General features: G+C 42.8%; 1 protein-coding gene across 1 annotated transcript; it reads left to right on the top strand.

Moving 5' to 3' along the window:
* Window positions 1-512: 512 nt before the first annotated feature.
* LOC308127776 (potassium voltage-gated channel subfamily B member 2-like) lies at window positions 513-24,546 on the top strand (the record flags this gene model as incomplete). Its single annotated transcript, XM_080493087.1, has 2 exons — window positions 513-1,497; window positions 22,567-24,546. The coding sequence occupies exons 1-2, from the start codon at window positions 916-918 to the stop codon at window positions 24,544-24,546; spliced, it is 2,562 nt and encodes an 853-aa protein (XP_080349213.1). The 5' UTR covers window positions 513-915.
* Between the last annotated feature and the right edge of the window lie 1,227 nt (window positions 24,547-25,773).

The raw sequence follows: 25,773 nt of genomic DNA, 5'->3' as shown, positions 1-25,773 counted from the left end.
GCGAAGACTTCAGCATGTGTTGGGATTTATTTCAGCTAAACCCTAAATTAGTGAGACTGTAACTTTTAAATACCTCTGCAGGAAGAAAGCAGGAAGAGCTGCGGTTTACAGGTTGTTTCCTTTTCCCATTATGTGGTTTGAGCCCTCTGTGACAGAATGCATGGGAACATTGTCTTGAAAACTTACTTGTGAATCTTTTCTTTTCTATGCACCAAAAATACACCATTTCAATTATATATACAGTATATATATATATATATAAAATGTTATAGTGTTAGTATGTGAAATGATATTTCATTACACTATTGGCAAGTTGTTGCTTTGTTGGCTTTACTACGTTGCAGTCTTGACTTCAATGACATTGTCAGCTGCAGCTTTTGAGGTTAACCTGCAGGCGTTCATGTTTCTCATGTCTCTTCATGTCTCTCATGTCTCTTCATGTCTCTCATGTCTCTTCATGTCTCTCATGTTGAGACCTTCCTTGTGTAACATTGGATGTGTCCTTTGTGCAGGCATGGATCCAACCAGAGCTTTAGTCATCTAAACACAGCCAGGTGAGCTTGGTGGGTCTGGGCAGCCTACCCCAGCAAACCTCCACCACCTTCACCATTATCACCTCCACCACCTTCACCATCATCACCTCCACCACCTTCACCATCATCACCTCCACCACCTTCACCGTCATCTCACTGAACCTGCCAGGCTTCAGACTGTCCAGCCCACCACAGTATCCTCTCCAGCCCTGGGCCCCCAGCAGACCTCCCAGCCCCCAGCAGAGCCCACAGCCCCCAGCAAACCTCCCTAGCCCACAGCAGACCCCCCCCCCCAGTCCCTAGCAAAGCCCACAGCAGAGCCCCCATCACCCCCGCAGCAGAGCCTTCATCAGCCCTCCCCAGCCCCCCGCAGAGCAGAACCATGACAGACAGAGTGAGCTTCAGCACTCCCAAAGTCAACCCCCGGCCTGCTGCAGGACCCGTGCTCCCTCCGGAGCCTATTGACATAATCCGCATCAAAGCCCGGTCCCGGCGTGTCAGGCTCAATGTGGGAGGTCTCACACATGAGGTCCTGTGGAGAACTCTGGACCGCCTGCCCAGAACCCGACTGGGACGCCTACGAGACTGCAACACCCACGAGTCGCTGCTGGAGATCTGTGATGACTACAGCCTGGCGGAGAATGAATACTTCTTCGACCGCCACCCGGTGGCCTTCTCCTCCATCCTCAACTTCTACAGAACAGGCAAGCTGCACATGATGGAGGAGATGTGTGCCCTGTCCTTTGGTCAGGAGCTGGACTACTGGGGCATCGACGAGATCTATCTGGAGTCCTGCTGCCAGGCGCGCTACCACCAGAAGAAGGAGCAGATGAACGAGGAGCTGCGCCGGGAGGCGGAGACGCTGCAGGAGAAGGATGGCGAGGAGGAGCATGGCTGCTGTCCTGACAAGAGACAGAAGCTCTGGGACCTTCTGGAAAAACCCGGCTCCTCTGTTGCTGCAAAGGTAAGAACAACCACACACACTGTACACAGTGACAAAGGAGTCCCTAACCATAACCCTCAAGCCCTAACCCTCTAACCCTAACTCTAATCCACTCTAATCCATCCATCCATCCATCCATTTTCTCCCGCTTATCCGTTTCCGGGTTGCGGGGGAGGCAGTCTGAGCACCGTCATCCAGATCACACTGCACAGATTAAGAACCTTTTCTGCGCGTGGTAACCTAACCCTAACCTATCCTGACCCTAACCCTAGCCCACAGGAAGGTGGTGCACAGCGTGGGACATGAACCCTCTACCTTGAGATTGAGAGTCTCATGCTCTACCAACTGAGCTAGCCGGGGTGGCAATCTAACCCTAACCCTCTAACCCTAACTCTAACCTATAACCCTATCTCTTACCCTAACCGTCTAACCATATAACCCTAACCCTAACCAACTAAACCTAACCCTAATTCTAACCCTCTAACCATATAACCCTAACCCTCTAAACCTAACCCTAACCCTAATTCTACCCCCCTAACCCTAACCCTAATTCTAATCCTCTAACCCTATCTCTAAACCTAACCCTCTAACCCCAACTCTAACCCTCTAACCCTACCTTGAACCCCAGCTCTACAGGAGCTCATCAGGATTTCAATTTTAACAGGGCGGCTTTATAGAGCACCATTCACAATAATTCACTGCTTCACCATTCACAATAATTCACTGCTTCACCATTCACATTGACTGCCTACTCACAGAAGTCAGATTAATGAGCCACTCATCTTCTTCACTCACTTTTTTCCAATCTGAAGCCATGAGGGGTTGGAGCCCCTCCCAGTGTTTGGATTGTGGAAAACCCCACATAGGCCCATGGAGAACATGCAAGACCCAACCCAAACCTGGCTCCACTCAGTGAGACTGACATGGACAAAAGCATGACAGCCCATATGATATATAAAGACAGATGATCACATGAGAGATGTCAGTCAAACACATGGAGAGGAGGGAAGAAGAGTACAACTATGGTTATTTCTCATTTATTTCAACATAACTTAATTGTCAATAGCATGATTTTATTTCTAGTTGTGCTCCGTTGGTGTCATTTATTATGTATTTATATTTATGTATACTAAGGAGGATTTTTCAGTCATTAATCTCACTGCTTACAGAACACAGAGCCATAACCAATGAGTATGACTGGGTCTAACTTATTCTTGAGTATTCGTGACACACTGAAAAAAGTACCAAAAAGACTATTTAATTCTAGTAATGCCAGTATTTCTAGCTTGTTACTTTCTCCACTACATTCATGATGTAGATTTAAAATCTAGATGTACTTTGAATGTGATTTCATATGAGGGAGAGGTTTCTTCTAGACTTGTTGTTAATGTCCTCGAACATGAAGCAGAAGAAGCACTCTGACCTGTAGTGTGTGTGTTTGTGTGTGTGTGTGTGTGTGTGTGTGTGTGTGTGTGTGTGTGTGTGTGTGTGTGTGTGTGTGTGTGTGTGTGTGTGTGTGTGTGTGTGTGTGTGTGTGTGTGTGTGTGTGTGTGTGTGTGTGTATGTGTACATTTACCAGAGACAAGTGGTGAGTGTTTGTCTTCTCACTGTAGTGTGTGTGCCTTCATCAAGTGTTTGAACCTATAAATCTCACCATCTTTCTGGAGATGTGAGGCTTGAATGAGGAGTGCATGTATCAGACGTGTGCAGTGTTGCATGCTGGGATATGGCGGCCATCTTGAGAGGATTATTCTCTGATGGCACAGCGGTGACCGCTGTCAGGGATTACCGTGATACTGAAGAAAGCTCTGCTTGCTGCCTGTCTCCTTGGGTTGAAGGATTTTTTCCAGAAAACAATAAATGTGCATTATATTTCTGCAGAATGAAGAAAAGCAGGAGTCCCTGTTATGTGACTTCACAGTGGTACACACTCTGTCCCAACTTATAACACACTGCGAGACATTTCAAATCAAGTATTTGTTGTGTTAGCAGAAAATTGCATTTATAAAGAAGATGATTTATTCAATTTTACAATAAAACAAATTGAGTTGGAAAACAAGAGGAAAGCTCAGCTTGACTGTAAAAGTCCTGCAGATTGTCCATGTAAGCCCTGGTGATAGGACAGCACTGTCCTGTGGATTGAGTCCACCACTGCTGAAGAGACTCATTCATATCCAGACCAAGGAAAACCACAGAAACATGGGCCCAAATTATTAGCCACACTTTATAGCCAATATCACAAAAGACACATAAAAGGACAAATATGTACTCTTGAATGCTTAAATTAATTTCTATACCTATAACATAGAAACTAAAAGCTTAAAGCATGTTGAGAATTTCAATTGTAGTTCTTATAGCAGAAAAGAATCTGAACACCTTTGAGAAAATGTTTTTTTTCATTGCATAATCTTTAAGTTAAAATGACAAAACATGGCTTCATTTGTTTCACTGAATCAGTGGGAAACTACACTTGAGCTTGGGCTGTGATTCAATGCTCTTTAAGGCATTTGTGACTGCACATAGAGAGTCATGGTATGGAGTGATGAGGCTCAGGTCCATCAGGAACCAGCAGGACCTTAATCCTGTCAGGAGGGATAATACCTGCCCGTCTGTTCACACTCTGGTTCTCTGCTCAAACACAAAGCTCATCACTTCAGTCTGCTGCACTGCTCCTCCACCCTGCTACTCATTCCCACAGTCATGCAATGTGCTACACTGACTGTAAAACAATGCATGATGAATTCCTGATCCTCCCCAATAACCTGGAAACATGAAGACTGGAACACTGGGTCAGTAAGGATCACAAGGTCCTGTTCACTGTCCACATTAGGTTTGTGATTGGCCCTATAAACATTCCACTCATGATATTTACACTTGACTGTATGCTACTTCAAGGTTTTAACAATAGCTGGAACTTGAAGGCGTTAGTTCTTCAAAATGACATTCATCCATCTTTTGACCATTTTATTCAGTTCAGGATGACGAGGCTCTGGAGCTTCTGGTGACCAGAACCAGCTGAGGTGAAGAATCTAGGATATAGAGCTAGAGATAGAAGATTTCAGACAAGTTCACTGATCAACTGAAGAGAGAAAATAGTTTTGGAGAAATCTGCAGACCAGACTCAGAGGAGAAACCTGCAGAACCAGGCTCGAAGGAGGAGGAACCTGCAGGACCAGACCCAGAGGAGGTGAAACCTGAAGAACCAGACTCAGAGAAGAAACCTGCAGAACCAGACTAAGAGGTTCTACAGGTTCCTCCTCCTCTAAGCCTGGTTCTGCAGGTTTCCCCTCCTCTGGGTCTGGTTCTACAGGTGTCTCCTTTTCTGGGTCTGGTTCTGCAGGTTTCTCCCTTTCTGGGTCTGGTTCTGCAGGTTTCTCCTCCTTCGAGCCTGGTTCTGCAGGTTTCTCTTCCTGTGAGTCTGGTTCTGCAGTTTACATCCCGTTAAAACAGTCTCCTCTACCTGATGATGTTGAAATACCTCCAGACTGTATTTGATGCTACAGAAATAAAATTATAATTCAGGCCAAACAAGCAAATCCACATCAAACCATCACGGGTAAGATTCCAACATGGGTACTATTTTACTTATACCATGTACAAGTATTTGCCGTACAAGTAATCATTTTTAGTGAAATGTTAGACTTTAGTGTTTGTTCACACAGCAAGACAAAAATGTTACCAGCTGGAGGAGTTCACATTGAGTGAAAATATCCTTATCATCAGAAGTATTTGGTAAGTTTTATATGTAGTCTGAAACTGTCATAATGAGGTTTTAACAATTTTAACTCGACTGACAAACTCACAACTAATTCAGCTCTCAAAATGTGTATTGATAAACTTTGGGTTATTTTAACCCAAAGTTTAATTCTCATGATTTATTTTAAAATAATCATGATAGGAAAAGTCGACGACTCTTCTACATAATTCAAAATGACTTTTTATCAGTATGTCAGTGTGAGTGGCAGTTTCCAGCTATTTCCATCCTCCTCAGCTTCTGTCAAAATACCTGAGTAACTAACAGTAATTAACAGTAACTAACAGTCCAAATACCCTGTTTGTTTTATCAGTAGAGGTGGTGACAAATAGATAAACATTCAATTTCAATTATTATGTGAAATAAACATTTGACGGTAAAGTGTGCGCTCCTCCACCCTTCAAGAAGTTGATATGTGTCAGACATGATCAAAACAATGTTGGTTTAGTTAATTATAACTCTGCACTTGGTTGAAGCTTTTACACTGAAAGAATCAAAGCAGCTGACGATAACGATTATCAATACTGCAGTGACAAATTAAATTTAGGAGTGCTCCAGTTCCATCAATACTGCTGGGAAGCTAAGACTGTTTAAAAAATAAAAGTCCTTCAAAAATAAGAGCTTTAGATTGAGTTCATTGGAGTTGTTTTTCATAAAGTTGATCCAGGTTGTGACACTGCCTCTTTCTTTATTCTTTTAGCTAAAGGTTGATTTAACAAGCTGAAGTATAAGCTGCTTTATCCAACAGTATTATAACATAAATATAGTGGGATATACAGTATAAATAGTGGGATTGTACTGTGTGTGTGTGTGTGTGTGTGTGTGTGTGTGTGTGTGTGTGTGTGTGTGTGTGTGTGTGTGTGTGTGTGTGTGTGTTTACACTGATTCAATAAGATATCAATACATTAAAGGAGGAGGCACTTCGAGAGCTCATAGCTTCAGCTGGCAGGATGTTTCCACTACTGCTGCTGCCTCATCAATATACATCTGTATACTTTTAGATCTGGATATAATTATATATATATCAATACTTTCTTATCCCGAGTCCTTCTACTGCAGCACATCAGCCCATTAAACTCGAAAAGAAATTCTTGCATCATTGTCATATTATATTGAAACAGAAAGTTTCTTCTGGAGCCTGAATCCAGATTATGATCCAGATTTCAACCACATTGAAGGCTATTATCTATTAATCTGCCAAATTAGATCCAGATCTATCAACACGTTTTGAGTTATCCCATCAACAGACAAACAAACCAACAGCAATGAAAACAGACCCATGGTGGTAAATGATCTGTCTGGAACTAAATGAAATGAAATGTCGATAGCAGCTGATTTGTAGAAGATCCACTGTTCATATTGAATGTTAGTGTTTGGTTCCAGTGGACAGCAGGTTCTGGGCTCCAGAACTCCGGCCCACTGGCCGTCACTAAGGCCACGTGACCGTGGATTCGTAGTGTCAGCAGGACAGAAGCTGCTTAGGCGCCGTGCACCGACGCCGAGCGTGTCACTCCACCATAGCCATAATGCCACTCAACGCAGAGCCTCCAGGGATGCCTGAGCGTCGCCAACACAGTGGCCCGCATCAGCAACATGCAAAGCATTCTGGGAAATGCAGTCAATAAACCTCCGTCAGCCAGCCGGCTTTTATCTGTCATCCAGCGCTAACTGCTACGTTCAAATAACCCTGAACGGTTTGAAGAAAACTGAGTGGGTTCATAGCGGGAAAAGCAGAACAGGAAGGGAAAGGCAGCAGGTGGGGATAAAGGCGGAGGAGTTAAAGGACCAGATCCGTACGAGCATACAACACAGGGTTTGTTTACCATGCAGGGTCTGTTTACCATACAACACAGGGTTTGTTTACCATGCAGGGTCTGTTTACCAGACAACACAGGGTTTGTTTACCATACAACACAGGGTTTGTTTACCATGCAGGGTCTGTTTACCAGACAACACAGGGTTTGTTTACCATTTGTTTGCCATTTGGTTTGTTCCTAGTACAGGCCTCGGGATATATTGATCAGGTTCCTAGTACAGGCCTCGGGATATATTGATCAGGTTCCTAGTACAGGCCTCGGGATATATTGATCAGGTTCCTAGTACAGGCCTCGGGATATATTGATCAGGTTCCTAGTACAGGCCTCAGGATATGTTGATCAGGTTCCTAGTACAGGCCTCTGGATATATTGATCAGGATCCTAGTACAGGCCTCTGGATATGTTGATCAGGTTCCTAGTACAGGCCTCAGGATATATTGATCAGGTTCCTAGTACAGGCCTCAGGATATGTTGATCAGGTTCCTAGTACAGGCCTCGGGATATATTGATCAGATTCCTAGTACAGGCCTCGGGATATATTGATCAGGTTCCTAGTACAGGCCTCGGGATATATTGATCAGGTTCCTAGTACAGGCCTCAGGATATGTTGATCAGGTTCCTAGTACAGGCCTCTGGATATATTGATCAGGATCCTAGTACAGGCCTCTGGATATGTTGATCAGGTTCCTAGTACAGGCCTCAGGATATATTGATCAGGTTCCTAGTACAGGCCTCAGGATATGTTGATCAGGTTCCTAGTACAGGCCTCAGGATATATTGATCAGATTCCTAGTACAGGCCTCAGGATATATTGATCAGGTTCCTAGTACAGGCCTCAGGATATATTGATCAGGTTCCTAGTACAGGCCTCAGGATATGTTGATCAGGTTCCTAGTACAGGCCTCAGGATATATTGATCAGATTCCTAGTACAGGCCTCAGGATATATTGATCAGGTTCCTAGTACAGGCCTCAGGATATGTTGATCAGGTTCCTAGTACAGGCCTCAGGATATATTGATCAGGTTTCTAGTACAGGCCTCAGGATATATTGATCAGGTTCCTAGTACAGGCCTCAGGATATGTTGATCAGGTTCCTAGTACAGGCCTCAGGATATATTGATCAGGTTCCTAGTACAGGCCTCAGGATATATTGATCAGGTTCCTAGTACAGGCCTCAGGATATATTGATCAGGTTCCTAGTACAGGCCTCTGCAGATGTTTAAATATTACTGTTTGTTCAAAGGTTTGTTAATAGTATAATGCTAATGCTACTGCTGCTACTCTATGTGTGCTGCAGTTATGTCCCGTTATACAGTTCTATCAATCAATCAACAGTGTTGTGCCTGAACTCGTTCAGTGAACGTTTGTTCATGAACTCGTTCATATTTTAGGTGAACGTGAACTGAACGTTCTGTATTTCTGCCTGATGACGTCACTGTGAGCGGCGCTCATTCTGGTGTTAGTGAACGGCGCTCTCAGTTCAACGTTGTTTTACAGAGTTGCCAGATTTCTGATCCTTCCAGTGGAAACCCGGCTAAAGCTCACCGTCAACGGGCCTTAACATGTCAGAGGGAAAACAGCCAATCTGGCAACAGCAGCCACCAGAGTGGCTCCACCGCCTACGTCATCAACATGTGAAGCATCATGACAAAAACAAACAGAAGACAGCAGCTCTACCTCAGACTCTGCCTCCACCATTAATACTTCATCTTAGTATGATTACAGTACTTTCCGGACGATAAGCCCCTACTTCTTGGGTTTTTTTTACATGCTTTGAACGACTGCGGTGGACGACTTGGCTTTTTAAGGGTTAATGAGGTGCTGATACGTGGGTGATGCGTTCAGGTGCATCATGTAACTCCGACATTTCTTTTTCTTTTTTTCCTTTTGAAATTTGGTGGGTGGTTTATATTCAATAGTCCTGAAATCACCGTACTTAAAGTGTAAGGATGTGAAGCTGCAGCTGCTACTAGTGAGGACTGACTGGGTGGCAACAATGAGGAAATGACAGTATTCTGAGGGTAGTAGCTCGCAGCAACATATTGGAAAAAAAGAACTATGAACTAGTTCATTTTTGGAAACTGTGAATTTAGTTCAAAATGTTGAATTATGAACTATGAACTGAACTAGTTCATTTTAAAATTTGTGAACTGAACTTTGAACTAGTTCATATAGAAACTGAACTTTCCCAACACTGACTATCAATATACAGCTCTACCATTACACAGTTTTATCAATATACAGCTCTACCATTACACAGTTTTATCAATATACAGCTCTACCACTACACAGTTCTATCAATATACAGCTCTACCATTACACAGTTCTATCAATATACAGCTCTACCACTACACAGTTCTATCAATATACAGCTCTACCATTACACAGTTTTATCAATATACAGCTCTACCACTACACAGTTCTATCAATATACAGCTCTACCATTACACAGTTCTATCAATATACAGCTCTACCATTACACAGTTTTATCAATATACAGCTCTACCATTACACAGTTCTATCAATATACAGCTCTACCATTACACAGTTTTATCAATATACAGCTCTACCATTACACAGTTTTATCAATATACAGCGCTACCATTACACAGTGCACTACCATTACACAGTTCTATCAATAAACAATTCTACTGTTATGCAGTTCTACCTTTATACAGCTCTACCATACAGCTCTACTGTTACTCAGCAACATAACAGGTAACTCGGCAGTCTGGACTGGACTCAATCTAATCTGACGCCTCGCCACTGCTCTATGTGTGGTTTGCCTTGAGTCCCCACAATGCTTTGCGCGCATTGTGGGGAAATATCATTGATGAGAACGCATGATCAATGTGTACAGGAGCACCTCGTCCAGCCCACACCACCGGGGAAACAGAAAGGAAAGCTTTACCTGGACATTTGGACAAAAAAGCTTCCTGATGATCCAGATGGACGACTGTTAGCAACTGCTGACAACGTTGTAGGATAACAGAGGAATTAAATGTTCCTATAATAGAGATTAGTTTCCTTCACTTAACATAATCTGTGTAATCTCCTTATTTTTGGCTCTGATGATATTTTTTTGATATGACCCCTCTGAGTCTTTTGTAGTGAGTCACAAAGTGTGCACGCTCATACACTCTCTATTCTCGTCAAATTATCTGCCAAATCTTCCTCAAGTATTTAATCTGGAGATGTTCAAGCTTTTCTAAGCAGAAGAAAAAAGCTGCAGCTTTGTTCTCATCCGTCACACTCTTTCTCTTTGTGTACCACTGAGTCCACACACACGCACGCACGCACGCACGCACGCACGCACGCACGCACGCACGCACGCACGCACGCACGCACGCACACACACACACACACACACACACACACACACACACACACACACACACACACACACACAGACAGAGCATGATTTAGGAGTATGAACTAATCTCCTTTGCAGCTTTTACCAGGACTGCTGCTGCTGCAAATAGACTCAATGTTGGCAGGTGGGAGAGACTGTCCTGTACAGGGGAAGGAGCAGGAGCAGAAGGAGGAGTAGGAGGAGGAGGAGGAGGAGGAAGAGCAGGAGCAGAAGGAGCAGGAGCAGGAGGAGTAGGGGGAGCAGGAGGAGCAGAAGGAGAAGCAGGAGCATTAAGAGGAGCAGGAGGAGGAGCAGGAGGAAGAGCAGGAGCAGAAGGAGCAGGAGCAGAAGGAGCAGGAGGAGGAGGAGGAAGAGCAGGAGCAGAAGGAGGAGTAGGAGGAGCAGAAGGAGAAGCAGGAGCATTAAGAGGAGCAGGAGCATTAAGAGGAGCAGGAGGATTAGGAGGAGGAGGAGGAAGAGCAGGAGCAGAAGGAGCAGGAGAAGGAGCAGAAGGAGCAGGAGTAGGAGGAGGAGGAGGAAGAGCAGGAGCAGCAGGAGCAGAAGGAGCAGGAGGAGGAGGAGGAGGAGGAAGAGCAGGAGCAGAAGGAGCAGGAGAAGGAGCAGAAGGAGCAGGAGCAGAAGGAGCAGGAGTAGGAGGAGGAGGAGGAAGAGCAGGAGCAGCAGGAGCAGAAGGAGCAGGAGGAGGAGGAGGAGGAGGAAGAGCAGGAGCAGAAGGAGCAGGAGCAGAAGGAGCAGGAGGAGGAGGAGGAGGAGGAAGAGCAGGAGCAGAAGGAGGAGTAGGAGGAGCAGGAGGAGCAGAAGGAGAAGCAGGAGCATTAAGAGGAGCAGGAGGATTAGGAGGAGCAGGAGGACCAGGAGGACCAGAAGCAAAAGGAGGAGCCGAAGGAGGAGCAGGAGCAAAGAGAAAAATGTTTTTAAGGAACCTTGAATAAAGTTCCTGCTCACATTTTGTAATAGAACTGGATAAACCGAAACCTGGAGAGATCCTGAGAGGAAGAGGAGCAGAACTAATCACAAGCTTTCATAGCAGAACACTAAAACTGGGAGAATTTTAAACTGTGCTCTTTTATTTTTCTTCAAATAAAGTCACTTTGACTCTTTTCATTTGTTCGTCGAATCAAGTTCCTTCTGCGTAGTTATACTTTTTCGTTAAATGTCGGACTCCCTAATGTTTTTCACTTTTTAAGATATTCTGACCTGTGGGATCCAGAAGCATTAAATAGCAGAATGAGTCTTATATAAAGATGCTTTTCTCTTGAATTATCTGAAATAGTCTGAAAATATTATAAATCTGGTAGTCATGCTTTTTACTTCGATTTACTAAAGCAGCTCTAAAAAAGAATTGATTAAAGTCTTGCCTCCTAATGGGCTAAGCTGCAGCCTTCTTCTGATGTCTCCTGTGATACTAGTTGAATTCTGTTCATTTTATCGTTTTCACTGTATAGACTCTTTTAAGAAACCTTTTTTACCTTGCTGATATGTTTGGGCTGCGACTGCAGCCTTCCTCAGAGCTTGATGATGTTTCGGTCTTTATCAGGTGACTGGCCTGACAGATCTGTCAGATTCTGACCACGCCCCCTGTCGTCCGGCCACGCCCCCTGCTATCTGGTGGTCTCTGGAGGATGGAGTCCCCTATGTGTGGGAGGATGTAGGCCCCCTCGTCCCGGTTTATGGTCTCCCTCTTTCTGATCTCAATGGCCTCCTTTATCCACCGTCACCTGTCCTTATAAATGAGTCAATACATATCTCTGATACTTCCCGATGTCTTCTCTGATGCTCTCTGACACTCTATGATGCTCTCTGATACTCTCTGATCTCTCCTCTGATACTATCCGATACTCTGATATTCTCAGATACTCTCTGATGCTCTCTGATACTCTCTGATAGTCTCTGGCGTTCTCTGATACTCTCTGATGCTCTCAGATACTCTCTGATGCTCTCTGATACTCTCTGATAGTCTCTGGCGTTCTCTGATACTCTCTGATGCTCTCTGATACTCTCTGATAGTCTCTGGCGTTCTCTGATACTCTCTAAAACCCTCTGATGTCTCTTCTGATGCTTTTTGATTATCTCTAATATTCTCTGTTGCTCTATGATACCCTCTGATACTTTCTCCTACTCCAATACTCTCTGATACGCTCTGATGTCTATTCTGATTTGTTTGAGTAGCTCCAGTAGCTCCAGTGTATTAACGGGTGGCACAATGGTCCATAAATTGGAGTTTTTTGGTAGCAGTCTTCCTCTCAGTTTGAGAATGGAGAGCAGTGGTCTTCCTCTCAGTTTGAGAATGGAGAGCAGCAGTCTTCCTCTCAGTTTGAGAATGGAGAGCAGCGGTCTTCCTCTCAGTTTGAGAATGGAGAGCAGCGGTCTTCCTCTCAGTTTGAGAATGGAGAGCAGTGGTCTTCCTCTCAGTTTGAGAATGGAGAGCAGCGGTCTTCCTCTCAGTTTGAGAATGGAGAGCAGTGGTCTTCCTCTCAGTTTGAGAATGGAGAGCAGCAGTCTTCCTCTCAGTTTGAGAATGGAGAGCAGCGGTCATCCTCTCAGTTTGAGAATGGAGAGCAGTGGTCTCCCTCTCAGTTTGAGAATGGAGAGCAGCGCTCTTCCTCTCAGTTTGAGAATGGAGAGCAGCGGTCATCCTCTCAGTTTGAGAATGGAGAGCAGCAGTCTTCCTCTCAGTTTGAGAATGGAGAGCAGCAGTCTTCCTCTCAGTTTGAGAATGGAGAGCAGCGGTCTTCCTCTCAGTTTGAGAATGGAGAGCAGCAGTCTTCCTCTCAGTTTGAGAATGGAGAGCAGCGGTCATCCTCTCAGTTTGAGAATGGAGAGCAGTGGTCTCCCTCTCAGTTTGAGAATGGAGAGCAGCGCTCTTCCTCTCAGTTTGAGAATGGAGAGCAGCGGTCATCCTCTCAGTTTGAGAATGGAGAGCAGCAGTCTTCCTCTCAGTTTGAGAATGGAGAGCAGCAGTCTTCCTCTCAGTTTGAGAATGGAGAGCAGCGGTCTTCCTCTCAGTTTGAGAATGGAGAGCAGTGGTCTTCCTCTCAGTTTGAGAATGGAGAGCAGTGGTCTTCCTCTCAGTTTGAGAATGGAGAGCAGCACCACTTTAAGTTGATGTGAAGAAGAGTGAATTCTGACCTTTGCTTTCAGAATTGTGGTGTTTAGGTTCTTTCTGCTGAGCTCAGCTTTACTGATGCATTTGATTGTGCAGAAGCTTTTGTTTTCACTTTACAGTGATGAACTAAAAGGCTGTCCATTAAAACTTTGGAAAGCTACTTCCTCTTTCACCTCTTGACTTGTGCTTTTGGAAATGAAAATGTCTGATTTAAGCAAACATTTATGTTGTGCTTGTTCACATTTGATCTCCACAGTAGTTTATGTAATACGGTTAAATTATGAGATTAGTGTGCTTTATTACAGTGAGATTAAACAGAAAATCTGACTTCAGATCACTTCAGAATTATTCATTAGTAAGTACTTGGCCTTATATTCCCAGTGGGTGAAGTCCAGGACAATGAAACGTCCTGAGCAGGATGTATGTCAGACTGCAGTGGCCACTCAGAGGTTTGGTAGTTGGGCGGCCACGTGCCTTCAGATTGGTGTGCACTCGTGCCTTGCAGCTCCTCACTTTGGAAACTTGAAGTAGAATGACAAAGTCGTGACTCTCGGGTCGGCCGAAGTCTCAATATCCGAGTACATGGTGGGCGTGAGTGGAACTCCCTCATTAGCCTGGCCTTATTACTGCATCAGTCACGCTTGATCCCACTTTATTGTTATTATTTTTATTGTGTGTGTTTTAATGTAGTTAACCTAATGTGACACTTGCCACAAACAAGTGGGAGACCACCGAGCTGTGGCTCGGTGGTCTCCCAGTCGTCATGCTGCAGTTTGAACTCTCTTTCTAGCTCATGTTCTGGGGGAAGACTGAACTCCAAAGTGCCCCATTGTAGATTAAGCAGCTCCCACTAATGTGTGGCTGTGCTGGTGTTTATCACTGTAAAGTGCTTTAGGAGAGGTAACCCTAACCGGGTCATAGGTCAAGTCCTTTTTTTATATTTACTAAGAAATAGCATTAGAAGAGCATTTTAATGAGAGTTTATTAATTTTAGCCAGAGGAGTATGAAGCCTACATGTCTGTAAAATATTATAGAAATGAAAATTAGAGACATGCCCAGCCATGAACTTTGCTTATTTTAGACCAGAAGTTTTTTTAATTGATTGATTGATTGAGATACTCATATACATACATATCCATACACATACATATAAAACAATTTCATAAAGCAAAATAATTTAATAGAAGAAGAATAGAATAGTGCAGAAGTTTGAGATTAACTCAGTGTGTAAGTGTGTATAGTACAAGAAGAACGGGAAAAGATGTTACACATCTGGAATTTGCCAATAAAGTGACCTGTTTTCTGGAGATGGAACAGTTTCAGTAAAAGAAGACTTGCCATTTCCCATATTTGTTTAAACAAAATACTAGTACAATTTAAGGATGTACAATTTTGGTTTTCTTCTCTTGGCATTGAAACTGACAGATCATTTCTAATTGGTTGTTCAACAGTTTTTGTTCGCTCCTGCTACTTCATGTGGACTTTTAGTGACACGGATGTCTTGTGTCCGTGCACAGCGCTGCATGGCACGGAGGCTGCGTTCAAAACTCGTTTTTACCTTTTAATCCTTGAGGGATGGATGACGCTCGGGAAAAGAAAGGAAAGAAAAAAAAGCAATGAAAAGAAAATATAACCACACCCGCTTATGTTGTCTGATCGGAAACCATCTGACACTAAATGTGGAGTTATGGACGGTTTTTTACAGCGCAAAAGGTGAACTCTCAGGGAGGGCGCGCACACACACACACACACACACACACACACACACACACACACACACACACACACACACACACACACACACACACACACACACACACACACACACACACACACACACACACACACACCAGACTCTCCTCCTCCTACATAGGGGCCATATCCTGGTGTAACATGGGTGTATATCCTGAAGTGTAGATGGAAAATAACAGGTTTTGCTGAGTAATTTTTTTAATGTACTTTTCACAGCTTGTTTTCCTCCAAAGCATGTCCACATTGTTGTAATGCTCTTGATGTGTGACATTTCGAGCTTGGAGCTTTATTTGTGTTGATTTGCATTATTTTGTGGAGCTTCTGACTGAGCTCAGGACTGATTATAGAAATTATATTTGTAACAAAAACTATTCTCTATAGTCACACCAATCGTGTCTGAAACTGCAAAAACACAGGTGAATGTTTTACTGTAGTTTTTCAATATGCAGATTGCCCTGGGGTCAGAGGTCAGATGAGTGCTGAATCAGCAGAAACATTCTGGGGATCAGGATTTTATTTGTTACATGAAATCATCCTCAGAGATATCATCTCTCAACAGAAACAAGTGGAAGGTGAAAGTTGTTTACTGTGAGTGTGGTCGAGATGATATAAAAGTTTAGAAGAAAGACACTTCCAGCACCCATTCTTCTTGGAGGACCAATGTCATGCATGTGTCTAGGAGTAACTGATGACATATTTATTGGGAATGACGTAGTAGATTTGGTGCCTCCAGTGCACGTTGTACATCGTGATATGATGGTTTTTGCAGTGATATTCTCAGAATGAGGACAGGTTCGTCACCATGACAGAAACAGCAGCTTCAGTTGGGCTCATACAGACAAAGATCTGAGTGTCATCCAAAATGATTTGATGCTGAGGTTCACCCACATTTAACCCATGAGATTTAGAGTATCACAGTAGATACTTCTGATTCGTCTACATTCATCTGAAGAGTAGGTTTTTGTATTGATGATTTTTGAACCATTGCTGTATGCAGGAGAGCATTTTGAAGTGTGGAAAAAAGTACAAGCTTTCCAGAAAGTCTCTTCTGCAGTGGTCCAGTGTCAGGTGATGCCGTGAGCATCTCACTGCCTAGTGACACAACATTACAGCTTGGTGTGAGCAATCATACTCAGACACTGACTCACCCAGCCTTGATTCTCTCTAATTCTCTTTTTCTCTGTGGCCTTTTGTGTATGTTGATGGGAAAAGAAAGGATGGAATTCACATGAATCAGTTTGAGACCAATGTGTTTGGAAAATGTTGTCAAAAGTCTCAATATGTCTGAAAAGTCTGTATTTTACTTTGTTTCAACCAACAATCAGATTCTAGATTGAATATGGTGTGCAATAAAGCAATTTATTAGAATGCAATGATGTGCAACTCCAAAGGTGCCTGGTTTAGAGAGAATTGGAAAAGAAAACTCTGTACTTAATAAGAATATAATGTCAGCAGAACAACTCAAAACACTTTGGAGAGGGTCGAACTATCATAGAACAGCTTTTCTCTTTCTCTTCTCAGTTCTCTCTAATCAAAACCAGGTAAATAAAACAGATGACGTTGGCCCCAATTTGATTGGATGATGTTCTTGCAATCAAATTGAAATGCTAGATGGATGGATGGATGGATGGATGGATGGATGGATGGATGGATGGATGGATGGATGGATGGATGGATGGATGGATGGATGGATGGATGGATGGATGGATGGATGATTGGTGGATGGATGGATTGATGGATGCTAAATGGATGATGCAAAGATGGATAGATGATGTATGTATGTATGGATGGATGAATGATGGTTGGATTGAAGCTAAATGGATGATAAAAGGATGGATAGAAGATGGATGGCTGGATGGATGGATGGCTGGATGGATGGATGGCTGGATGGATGGATGGATGGATGGATGGATGGATGGATGGATGGATGGATGGATGGATGGATGGATAGATGGATGGATAGATGGATGGATGCTAAATAGATGATGCAAGGATGGATAGATGATGGATGGAGGTCTTGAAACTGTGGGAAGAAAAAACAAACCCAGAATCAAACCAGGGCTGTTCCTGCTGTGTTGTTGTTGTTATATATTTTATGTATCACTGCAAAGAAAGAAAAACACCCAGAGCAACACCATGAAAAACTTTGAGGGATTTTCCGTATCCCAAAAATAAAACCATGACCGCATCACAGATCTGCTAAATTAGGAGCAAGAGAAAGAAGTTTGGGTGAAATGTTTGTTTCCCACCAGATGCCGTCTGGATGAACAAGAGGTGTGATGGATGGTGGGATGACTTCATGCATGTCAGCATCTTCAATTCAAACTGTTCAGATATTAATAGAAGAAACAATTTGCACCTGATGCACACTGAGATCAATGAAGGAGCATGGGAATGTCCTGAGTGGTGGAAGCAGCAGCTTTATAAAGGTTCCTGATATTGATCAGGGTCTGGTTTCTCTGCAGCACATCACTCTTTCTTTATACATTTATCTCTGGAATTAGCTGAGCTGGAGGGTGGAGGAACCTTTTCTTTAGCTTGCTTTAGACGCTCCCTCTTTTAGATTCCTGAACAGATTACTCCAGAGATCAACCTTTTCTTAGTCGAATTCCATTTGTACAACATCAAAATCTTCCATAGTTAATCTGAGCAGCCTCAGTCTCCTAAAGCCAAAAGGTCTGCAGTAGAAATCCTCCAGCAGCTTGTCCTCCTCCTCCTGCTGCTCCTCCTCCTCCTGCTCCTCTCCCTTCCCCTTCTCCTCCTCCTCCAGCAGCTTGTCCTTCTCCTTCTCCTCCTCCTCCTCCTCCTCCTGCTCATCTCCCTTCCCCTGCTCCTCCTCCTCCTGCTGCTCCTCCTCCTCCTGCTCCTCTCCCTTCCCCTGCTCCTCCTCCTCCTGCTGCTCCTCCTCCTCCCCCTGCTGCTGCTGCTGCTCCTCCTCCTCCTCCTCCCCCTTCTCCTCTTCCTCCTCCTCCTGGAGACACTTTGATTTTCAACTGTTCTAAATGTTATCACAATAACATTCATTTCCTTTTGGTCCAGTAAAACCAGAATTATCTAAGTGAAATTAAAGATATGATAATTGTACTCCTAGACTGACTGTCATGTTACTTTCACATTTCAGTTCAGTTTCCTTTTCATAATGCAAAGACATGTGGCAACTCTATGCACCAATTGTTGCTCCAATTTTGTCATTTTAAACTGAAAAACAAACTTCAGCCAACTTTAGCTGAAATTGTTGTTTTTACCGCTTTGAGATTCACAGATGTAAAGTCCAATACAAATAAAACGCATTATTATTCGTGTTGTCAATCGATTAAAAAGATTTTTTCGCAATTAATTGCACAATTTTCTGTAATTAATTGCAAAAGACTGAAGCTTGTAATGGATATTTATTCAGGGAAAACCAGAGTTAATGTCGACTCAACACACAGAGACTATATTTCAATTTAAAGACTTTTTTCAACCTCATTTTAGCTTTGGTGAAACCGTTTCTCTCTAAGATCAGCAAAATAATAAAACATAAAGTAATTAATTAATAAACATCTAACATAAGTCTGGGTTTTGTTAGAATGCAGGTCCACCACTTTACACACGAGGATTTAACGGTTCTAGAAACAAAGTGGTAAACTTATTACATGAACTAAGTGGCAATAATACACACACACACACACACACACACACACACACACACACACACACACACACACACACACACACACACAGTATAGAGGAGAGCCAGGGAAAGAGGATAAATTAATATTTTAGCAGTATTTCCTCCAGCTTTAGCAGTTTGGAGGCTCCTGGTCAGCCAACATGGCAACCTGCTGTTTGGCTGCAGAATTACTTCTGTGGTCGTTAAATTCAGCTTTACAAAGTGTGATAATGACTTTCACCTTCTCAATCAGCCTTCAGGGAACATGAAATTGACACTTTCTGCCTTAATATTAATCCACTAGGTATCGTGCTGCTCTGGAGTCACAGTGCTGCATATGGGGCTCCGGTAAGGGAGGACAAAAAAATGGAAGTAAACAAAACTCTGTTAATGGCGTTAACGAGTTAAACGTTTCAAATCAGTTAATTAAATGAACGCATTATGTTTGACCGCACTAATTATTATTGTTTATATTATTATTGCCCACCTGTGCTGCACAGCCACTACTTGTTTCAGAGGAGTTAAAGAAAAGCTGGTGTTGATATTTGCAAAGCGCCCAGATGGCGTTCACTTCCTTTTGCTGCTCCAGTGGGACTGAGTTCATTTCTTGGTTGACGGTCTCACCCTGGTACAGACACATAGTGTGACCAATCAGCTGAATCTCTAATGTGGAGGCTCATTTATTTCTTCCTCCACTGTGCAGCAACGAAAGCCGCTTGTGTGTTCCTGGTACTGCTTAAAATCTAGCCTGGGTGCCAAGGTCACAGCATTTGGCCGCCATTAAGCCATTAAGATGCAGCAGGTTGGCCACACTGTGATACACCTGCCCTCTACTTCCTGTCTGCAGCCTTCTACGATCATTCATTCCCTTTTTTACACATTCTTTCTCTTTTTTGTGCTTTCTCTCCTGCCTTCACTTCAGTTTTGTGTGAAATCCCTACACAGATACCCGACATTGAGTTACACTGTAAATGCCTGCCGATCGGCCAGACGTTGGCCTCACCGGAAATGGCCGGCACAATCCGTCATGAGATTTGACAGGAACTCTTTCCATCTCCAATGGCAGAGATGGCTGTCACTGCAGAATAGAGGATGCAGATAGAGAGATTAATGACGCTCATAAAAGCTTTCCCTTTATAACTGATCCTGCTCATCAGTCACACGGCTGTCCGCACACAGCTCAGTCCATCCAACACACACGCTGCTTCATTATCTGGGTGTCCTTCTCATAATTAACCAACTAGCACATGGCTCAATATGCAATTTGATTCATGTGCTGGATAATTCTAATTACATAGATCAAAATTGGCTGTAAATGAATTTTTAAGCAAGTTATTGATGAACATTATTTCCTGATCAACACTTAAATTTGTTGATAACTTTCAGACATTCAAAACAACATATTCATAATTGAACATAGGGAAAAGATAAATATAACTAAAGATTATATATTATATTTTGAATCAAGGATATATATATATATATATATAAGCCTACAATATTTCATGGTTTTTCAAATAAACCATTTGCATATCTGTTATAAAATCTTTTAAATCCATAATTATCATAATCAATGTTTGAAACTTTGTATGTTTATATGTTGTCAGTATAAAGATAACTGGTGAAATTCTGTTGCCTCACCACATAAAACACATTCAATTTACAATATACATCTTTTTGAATTTTACTATGAATATTATGTTTCTCAGTCAATGAATATTAAATGAAGAAGAATTTAATAGAATTAAGAATGAAAGAATGCATTTCTTCCAGTCAGACTCTATTTATCTTTGAGGGAAATTCTCTATGTATATAGTAATTCTGATTCTGATGAATATGATTTTCATCTAATATGAAACCTATTGGTGGAAGCGAAGCACCAAATCAATGAATTATTGCAGCTAAATGGATGAAACATTTCATCCATAGGATTATTACCTTTGTAAATGGTTGGAAATGTGTCTGCATGGTTTGCTCTGATTGGATCTTCCAGAAAACTCACTGGCTTGTGTGTTGGAGCCTCGATCCACAGTGAAGGATGATGTTGATTCTATTGGTCTACTTTGATTAAAATACTGCTTCATTACTTGATTCTAGTCACTGCTTGATTCTTCCTGCTGTGGAAGGAAAGAATGAGTAACCACTCCTAACTTCTGTCTATCCTTTCTATTGATAGCAACACAATCCTATTACAATTATCCTGAAATGTTCTAGAAGGGCTGTGGGGAGAGAACTCCGGCCACATATGCTTCAGCTGCCTCATCAGAACACTGTAACACACTCCCACAGTCATGTTGTCCACACATTGCTATTGCATTATCATTTATTGATTGTATTCATTTCATTATTGGACAAGTATATTTGTATATATGTTTATACAGCATCAGAAAATGTCTTGAAGGAGCCAGAATTAGCTTAAGTTTCTCCACTTTTCTCCCTGATTATTTTTTCTAAATTGAGTCAGATTCAGATTAATTGACGAATAGGCAACCTAAAAACACTCGTCCCATGTCAAGAAGAGAAATAGAAAATGAAAACAATATGTAAATTTAAAGAACTCAGGTAAAATCACTTAACCCCAATTGAAACTAAACAGGTCAACCTACGTCACTAAAACTAAAACAAACATGGAGTTCCATTTTCTTACATTCACATGTTTGACATGTAAATAGTACTTTCAGCTGACTTGAAAGTACAAAGGACTGATCCTTCTTATGTTCATAGGCAGTACAATTTTTGTAGATACTCCCACAAAGATTGTGGTTGGCTAATATTTTCAAATAGAAATGATACGGTATTGTAAAATGTAAACCTCCTGAAATCAACTCTGAGCTCAGTAATGGTTCGTCGCTCTATGAGAAAAGCCAATTCTTCTTTCCTCTCCTCTATCCCCTCAATCTATCTCTCTGTCTATCCTACCCCCCCCCCCCCCCCCAACCAGTCCTCAGAAAGCCTCCACCTCTGACTCTGGGTTCTACAAAGGTTCTTCCTGTTAGAGGAGTTTTTCTTTCCACAGTCACAAATCAATCTGCTGCTCCTGTGGATTTGTTGGGTTTTTCTCTTTTCTCTGTTAAAAGCTCCTGGAAATGACTGTGTTGTGTTTGGTGCTCTATAAATAAAGTTGGACTGAATTGAATTGAATTATTACCAATGTGTTGGTTTCATTTGTTAGCCTAAAAACTTCACACTGCTTTTTACAAGTGTACAATGATGATGATGATGATGATGATGATGATGATGATGATGAGAATGGTAGAGGAGGAATGGTTAGATGTTTTCATGTATGTCTTGTATTTCAGCATTCTTTAACTACTATTTAGCACAATGGCTGGCAGTTGAGAGATTCGAGAAGTTAAGAAAATGTCATTAGTTGTCCCTGCAACATTTAACTAGAGTAAAACTCAACAAATCACAAGTCATTAGGACTCATTTTGAAAGCTTTTAGGCAAACTATGTCTCAGCCAGGTAGACACCAATAAGCCATGCCTTTGGATTACTTCCATCAATAAAGGAACAAATTACTTATGTCATACCAAATTGGAGAAACTAAAGCTGCATCATGTTATTTCAATAAACATTGATTGAGTTATTTGTGCATAGAAGAGTGAGCACTAAACCTGTTTTTGTCTTCCAGGTCCTGGCCATGATCTCCATCCTGTTCATTGTCATCTCCACCATCTCACTGTCTCTCAACACCCTGCCAGAACTGCAGGTTGTAGATGAATTTGGCCAATTCAATGACAACCCCAATCTAGCCCACGTGGAAGCAGTCTGTATAGCCTGGTTCACCATGGAGTACATGCTGCGCCTGCTCTCAGCCCCCAACAAGTGGAATTTCATCAAAGCACCATTAAATATCATTGATTTGCTGGCTATATTGCCTTACTATGTGACCCTCTGTCTCACTGAATCCAACAAGAACGTTATGCAATTCCAGAACGTGCGGCGTGTCGTCCAGATTTTTCGCATCATGAGGATCCTCAGGATCTTGAAGCTGGCAAGACACTCGACTGGACTCCAGTCGTTAGGTTTCACTTTGCGAAGGAGCTACAACGAGCTGGGTCTGCTCATACTCTTCTTGGCTATGGGTATTATGATCTTCTCCAGCTTGGTGTTCTTTGCTGAGAAGGATGAGGATGCCACCAAGTTTACCAGTATTCCTGCCTCCTTCTGGTGGGCCACCATTACTATGACTACTGTTGGTTATGGAGATATCTATCCACAAACTCTACTGGGAAAAATTGTGGGAGGGCTCTGCTGCATAGCAGGTGTGTTAGTCATTGCCTTACCCATCCCAATTATTGTAAACAACTTCTCTGAGTTCTACAGAGAGCAGAAGAGGCAAGAGAAGGCCATCAAGAGAAGGGAGGCCCTAGAAAGAGCCAAACGAAGTGGAAGTATTATTTCGATTAACCTAAAGGATGCTTTTGCCCGTAGTATGGAACTCACTGATGTACTGGTGGAAAAAAAGGAGGACAGTAAATGTCCAGTGGACAATCACCTGTCTCCTAGTCGATGGAGCTACCACAAGCACTACTCCAATGCAGAGGCAGATAGCCCAGGGAAGTCTCAACATTACCAAGAGGTGGCTCAGCTGGGTTCCCCTGAACGAGTCAAGGCCTCATCCAACAAAACTACCCCTCAGCACCTCAGTGCAAAACACTTAGAGGACGCTTACAACAAGGCAGCAGAAATCCAGGATCAACAGCAAAAAGTGAAAGAGGAGCAAATAGAGATGAACGCAATCCAAACTACCCAGGCCCGGCAAACTTCACCAAACGTCAGTAAGGTCAGGAAATTATCAACTGCTGCTGATGATGTTGCAGCAGAAAGAGGGGAAAGAGATTTTCTGCTTCCCAGTGTTGAAGCAAGTCAGACCGGCACTAAACAGCAGCGTATCCCCCCTCCCTTGGATCTAACTCAGATCAGCGCCTTGGAGGTGAGTCGGGGCTCTGACGCCATCAAGCCCATGTCCATCATCAAAGAAGGACTGTATGAGTTTGTGTCTAGCCCTGCTGATGGCAATACTGATGACATGAGTGTGGATAGTGTGTGTAGCTCCTTAAAAGAATACACCCCCAAAAATATGAGTTCCCTCAAAGTTGACTATGTTGGTTCCCAAGATGAAGTTCTCATGGCAGTGATGACACCTGTGGCAACCCCCGCCTCGGGTGGCTCGGCCAAGGTTGTTCATCTGTTTCCTGATGACAAGGCTTCCGAGTACACTCCATCTCCTCTTTCTACAACACATGAGGCTAAGTCTCCACTGGCAGTCCTGCAAACCCTGTCCCTGGTCCAGCAATCTGTCAGTCCCAGCAACTCCCAGGGGGGAGGCGAAGGCTCAGCAGCTCGGGGCTTAGAAGGTGAAGGACAGCTCACAGGCTTAAGCCTCCAGGGGAGGAATCACATGGAGAAGTCTGCTGTTGCCTCAGGCAGTGGTGCGAACCCACTGTCAACCAAAAGTAGCCCACTTAACTGCACCCAGGAGCTGCCAACACTGGAAGGCGTGAGTGGTGGAGCAGGAGGGGAGGGAGCAGAACAGGCTCAAGAAAAACAAGAGAACCACATTGATCTGGATGGAAATTTGACACCGTCCTGTGAAACGAGTATGTGAGCACAAAAGTAAAGATATGCTCAAAGACTTTGAAAAGGCCAAGGAGCCGAATGGCACCAACTCCCCAGACTAAAACTTGACAGGCTTCTCTTTGGCGTGAGTTTTGCTTCTATGGATGCTGACACTGGAAACACAAACAAGTTATTATGTTTCTGGAGCACATCAGTCATCATACCCAACTACGGTTTGGACCCTTGCATCGTTTTTGAAAAGTGCGAATGGCCTACCTCAAATGGCCTACCTCTGACATTGTTGGAGTGTTGTCACGTGACTTTATGACTGACAGGAGGAGGTTCACAAGCACATGCTCATTGGTTGAGGATAATATTCAGTTTGAAGTGACACTGCTGTGCTGCAAAGCAAAACAAGTCATTCATCTTTTTCAAGCAAAATCAAAGCCTTGGTGGAATGACAACATTGACGATGAGCCTGAAGCAGTTTTTTTGTCCAGAAGGGTAAATTGTCTGTTTCTTGTTGCTACATAGGCCTATTTAATATGATTGACTAAATACACAGAACGGAGGAAGGAACAAGAGGGGCTTGATAACCTTTTTATATTTGTCAAAGTAACCTTTGGAGATATATATTTTCCAAGACTTGATTAACTTGAAATTATTCCGTATTTTGGATTTTGCTCACTCGTAATTTGTGTTCAAGTATTATTTTTGTTGTGACAAGCACAAGCACACGAGACCGGATGAAAAGTATCGCTCTGGTCTACGGTCAGTCAACAATATAGCACTGCATGGTCCTAAAGGACAGACATGTCTACTGTATACTGAGCACTCATGTTTATTTCAGTAATATTTGTCCACTTTCGGGGTATTTCAGTTTTTTTAACTTGTTGCTTAATGTCTGGTTTTCAATATTTGTCCCTGCTTTTTCTAGAATATCAGAGAGGAAATCAGTGTCTGGAATCTGAAAAGGGAGAAGAAATCCGTGTTTTTGACTTAACTGCTAGATCACTGTTTACACACATTTCTAGAATAAGCCATAATTTTAAAGAAAACTGCAACAACAAAAGCTTAGGACATGACACTACACTGTTACAGAAATGTGATGTTATCAGAGGTAGACAGCACTGCAGAAAGAAATACGCACAAGTTCTCTGATCGTGTACTTTTGCTGGTTACACTCATTATACACATTACATATTAGTTTTGAAGCCCCTCCTGCTGCACCACTCGCATCATGATCAGACAGTTTGTCTATGGATGATAAAGAACA

Source organism: Lipophrys pholis (genome assembly GCF_963383615.2).
Source record: "Lipophrys pholis genome assembly, chromosome: 1".
Classification (NCBI taxonomy): Eukaryota; Metazoa; Chordata; class Actinopteri; order Blenniiformes; family Blenniidae; genus Lipophrys; species Lipophrys pholis.
Note: the sequence above shows the minus strand (reverse complement) of the source record. Positions and strands in the feature narration are given on the sequence as shown.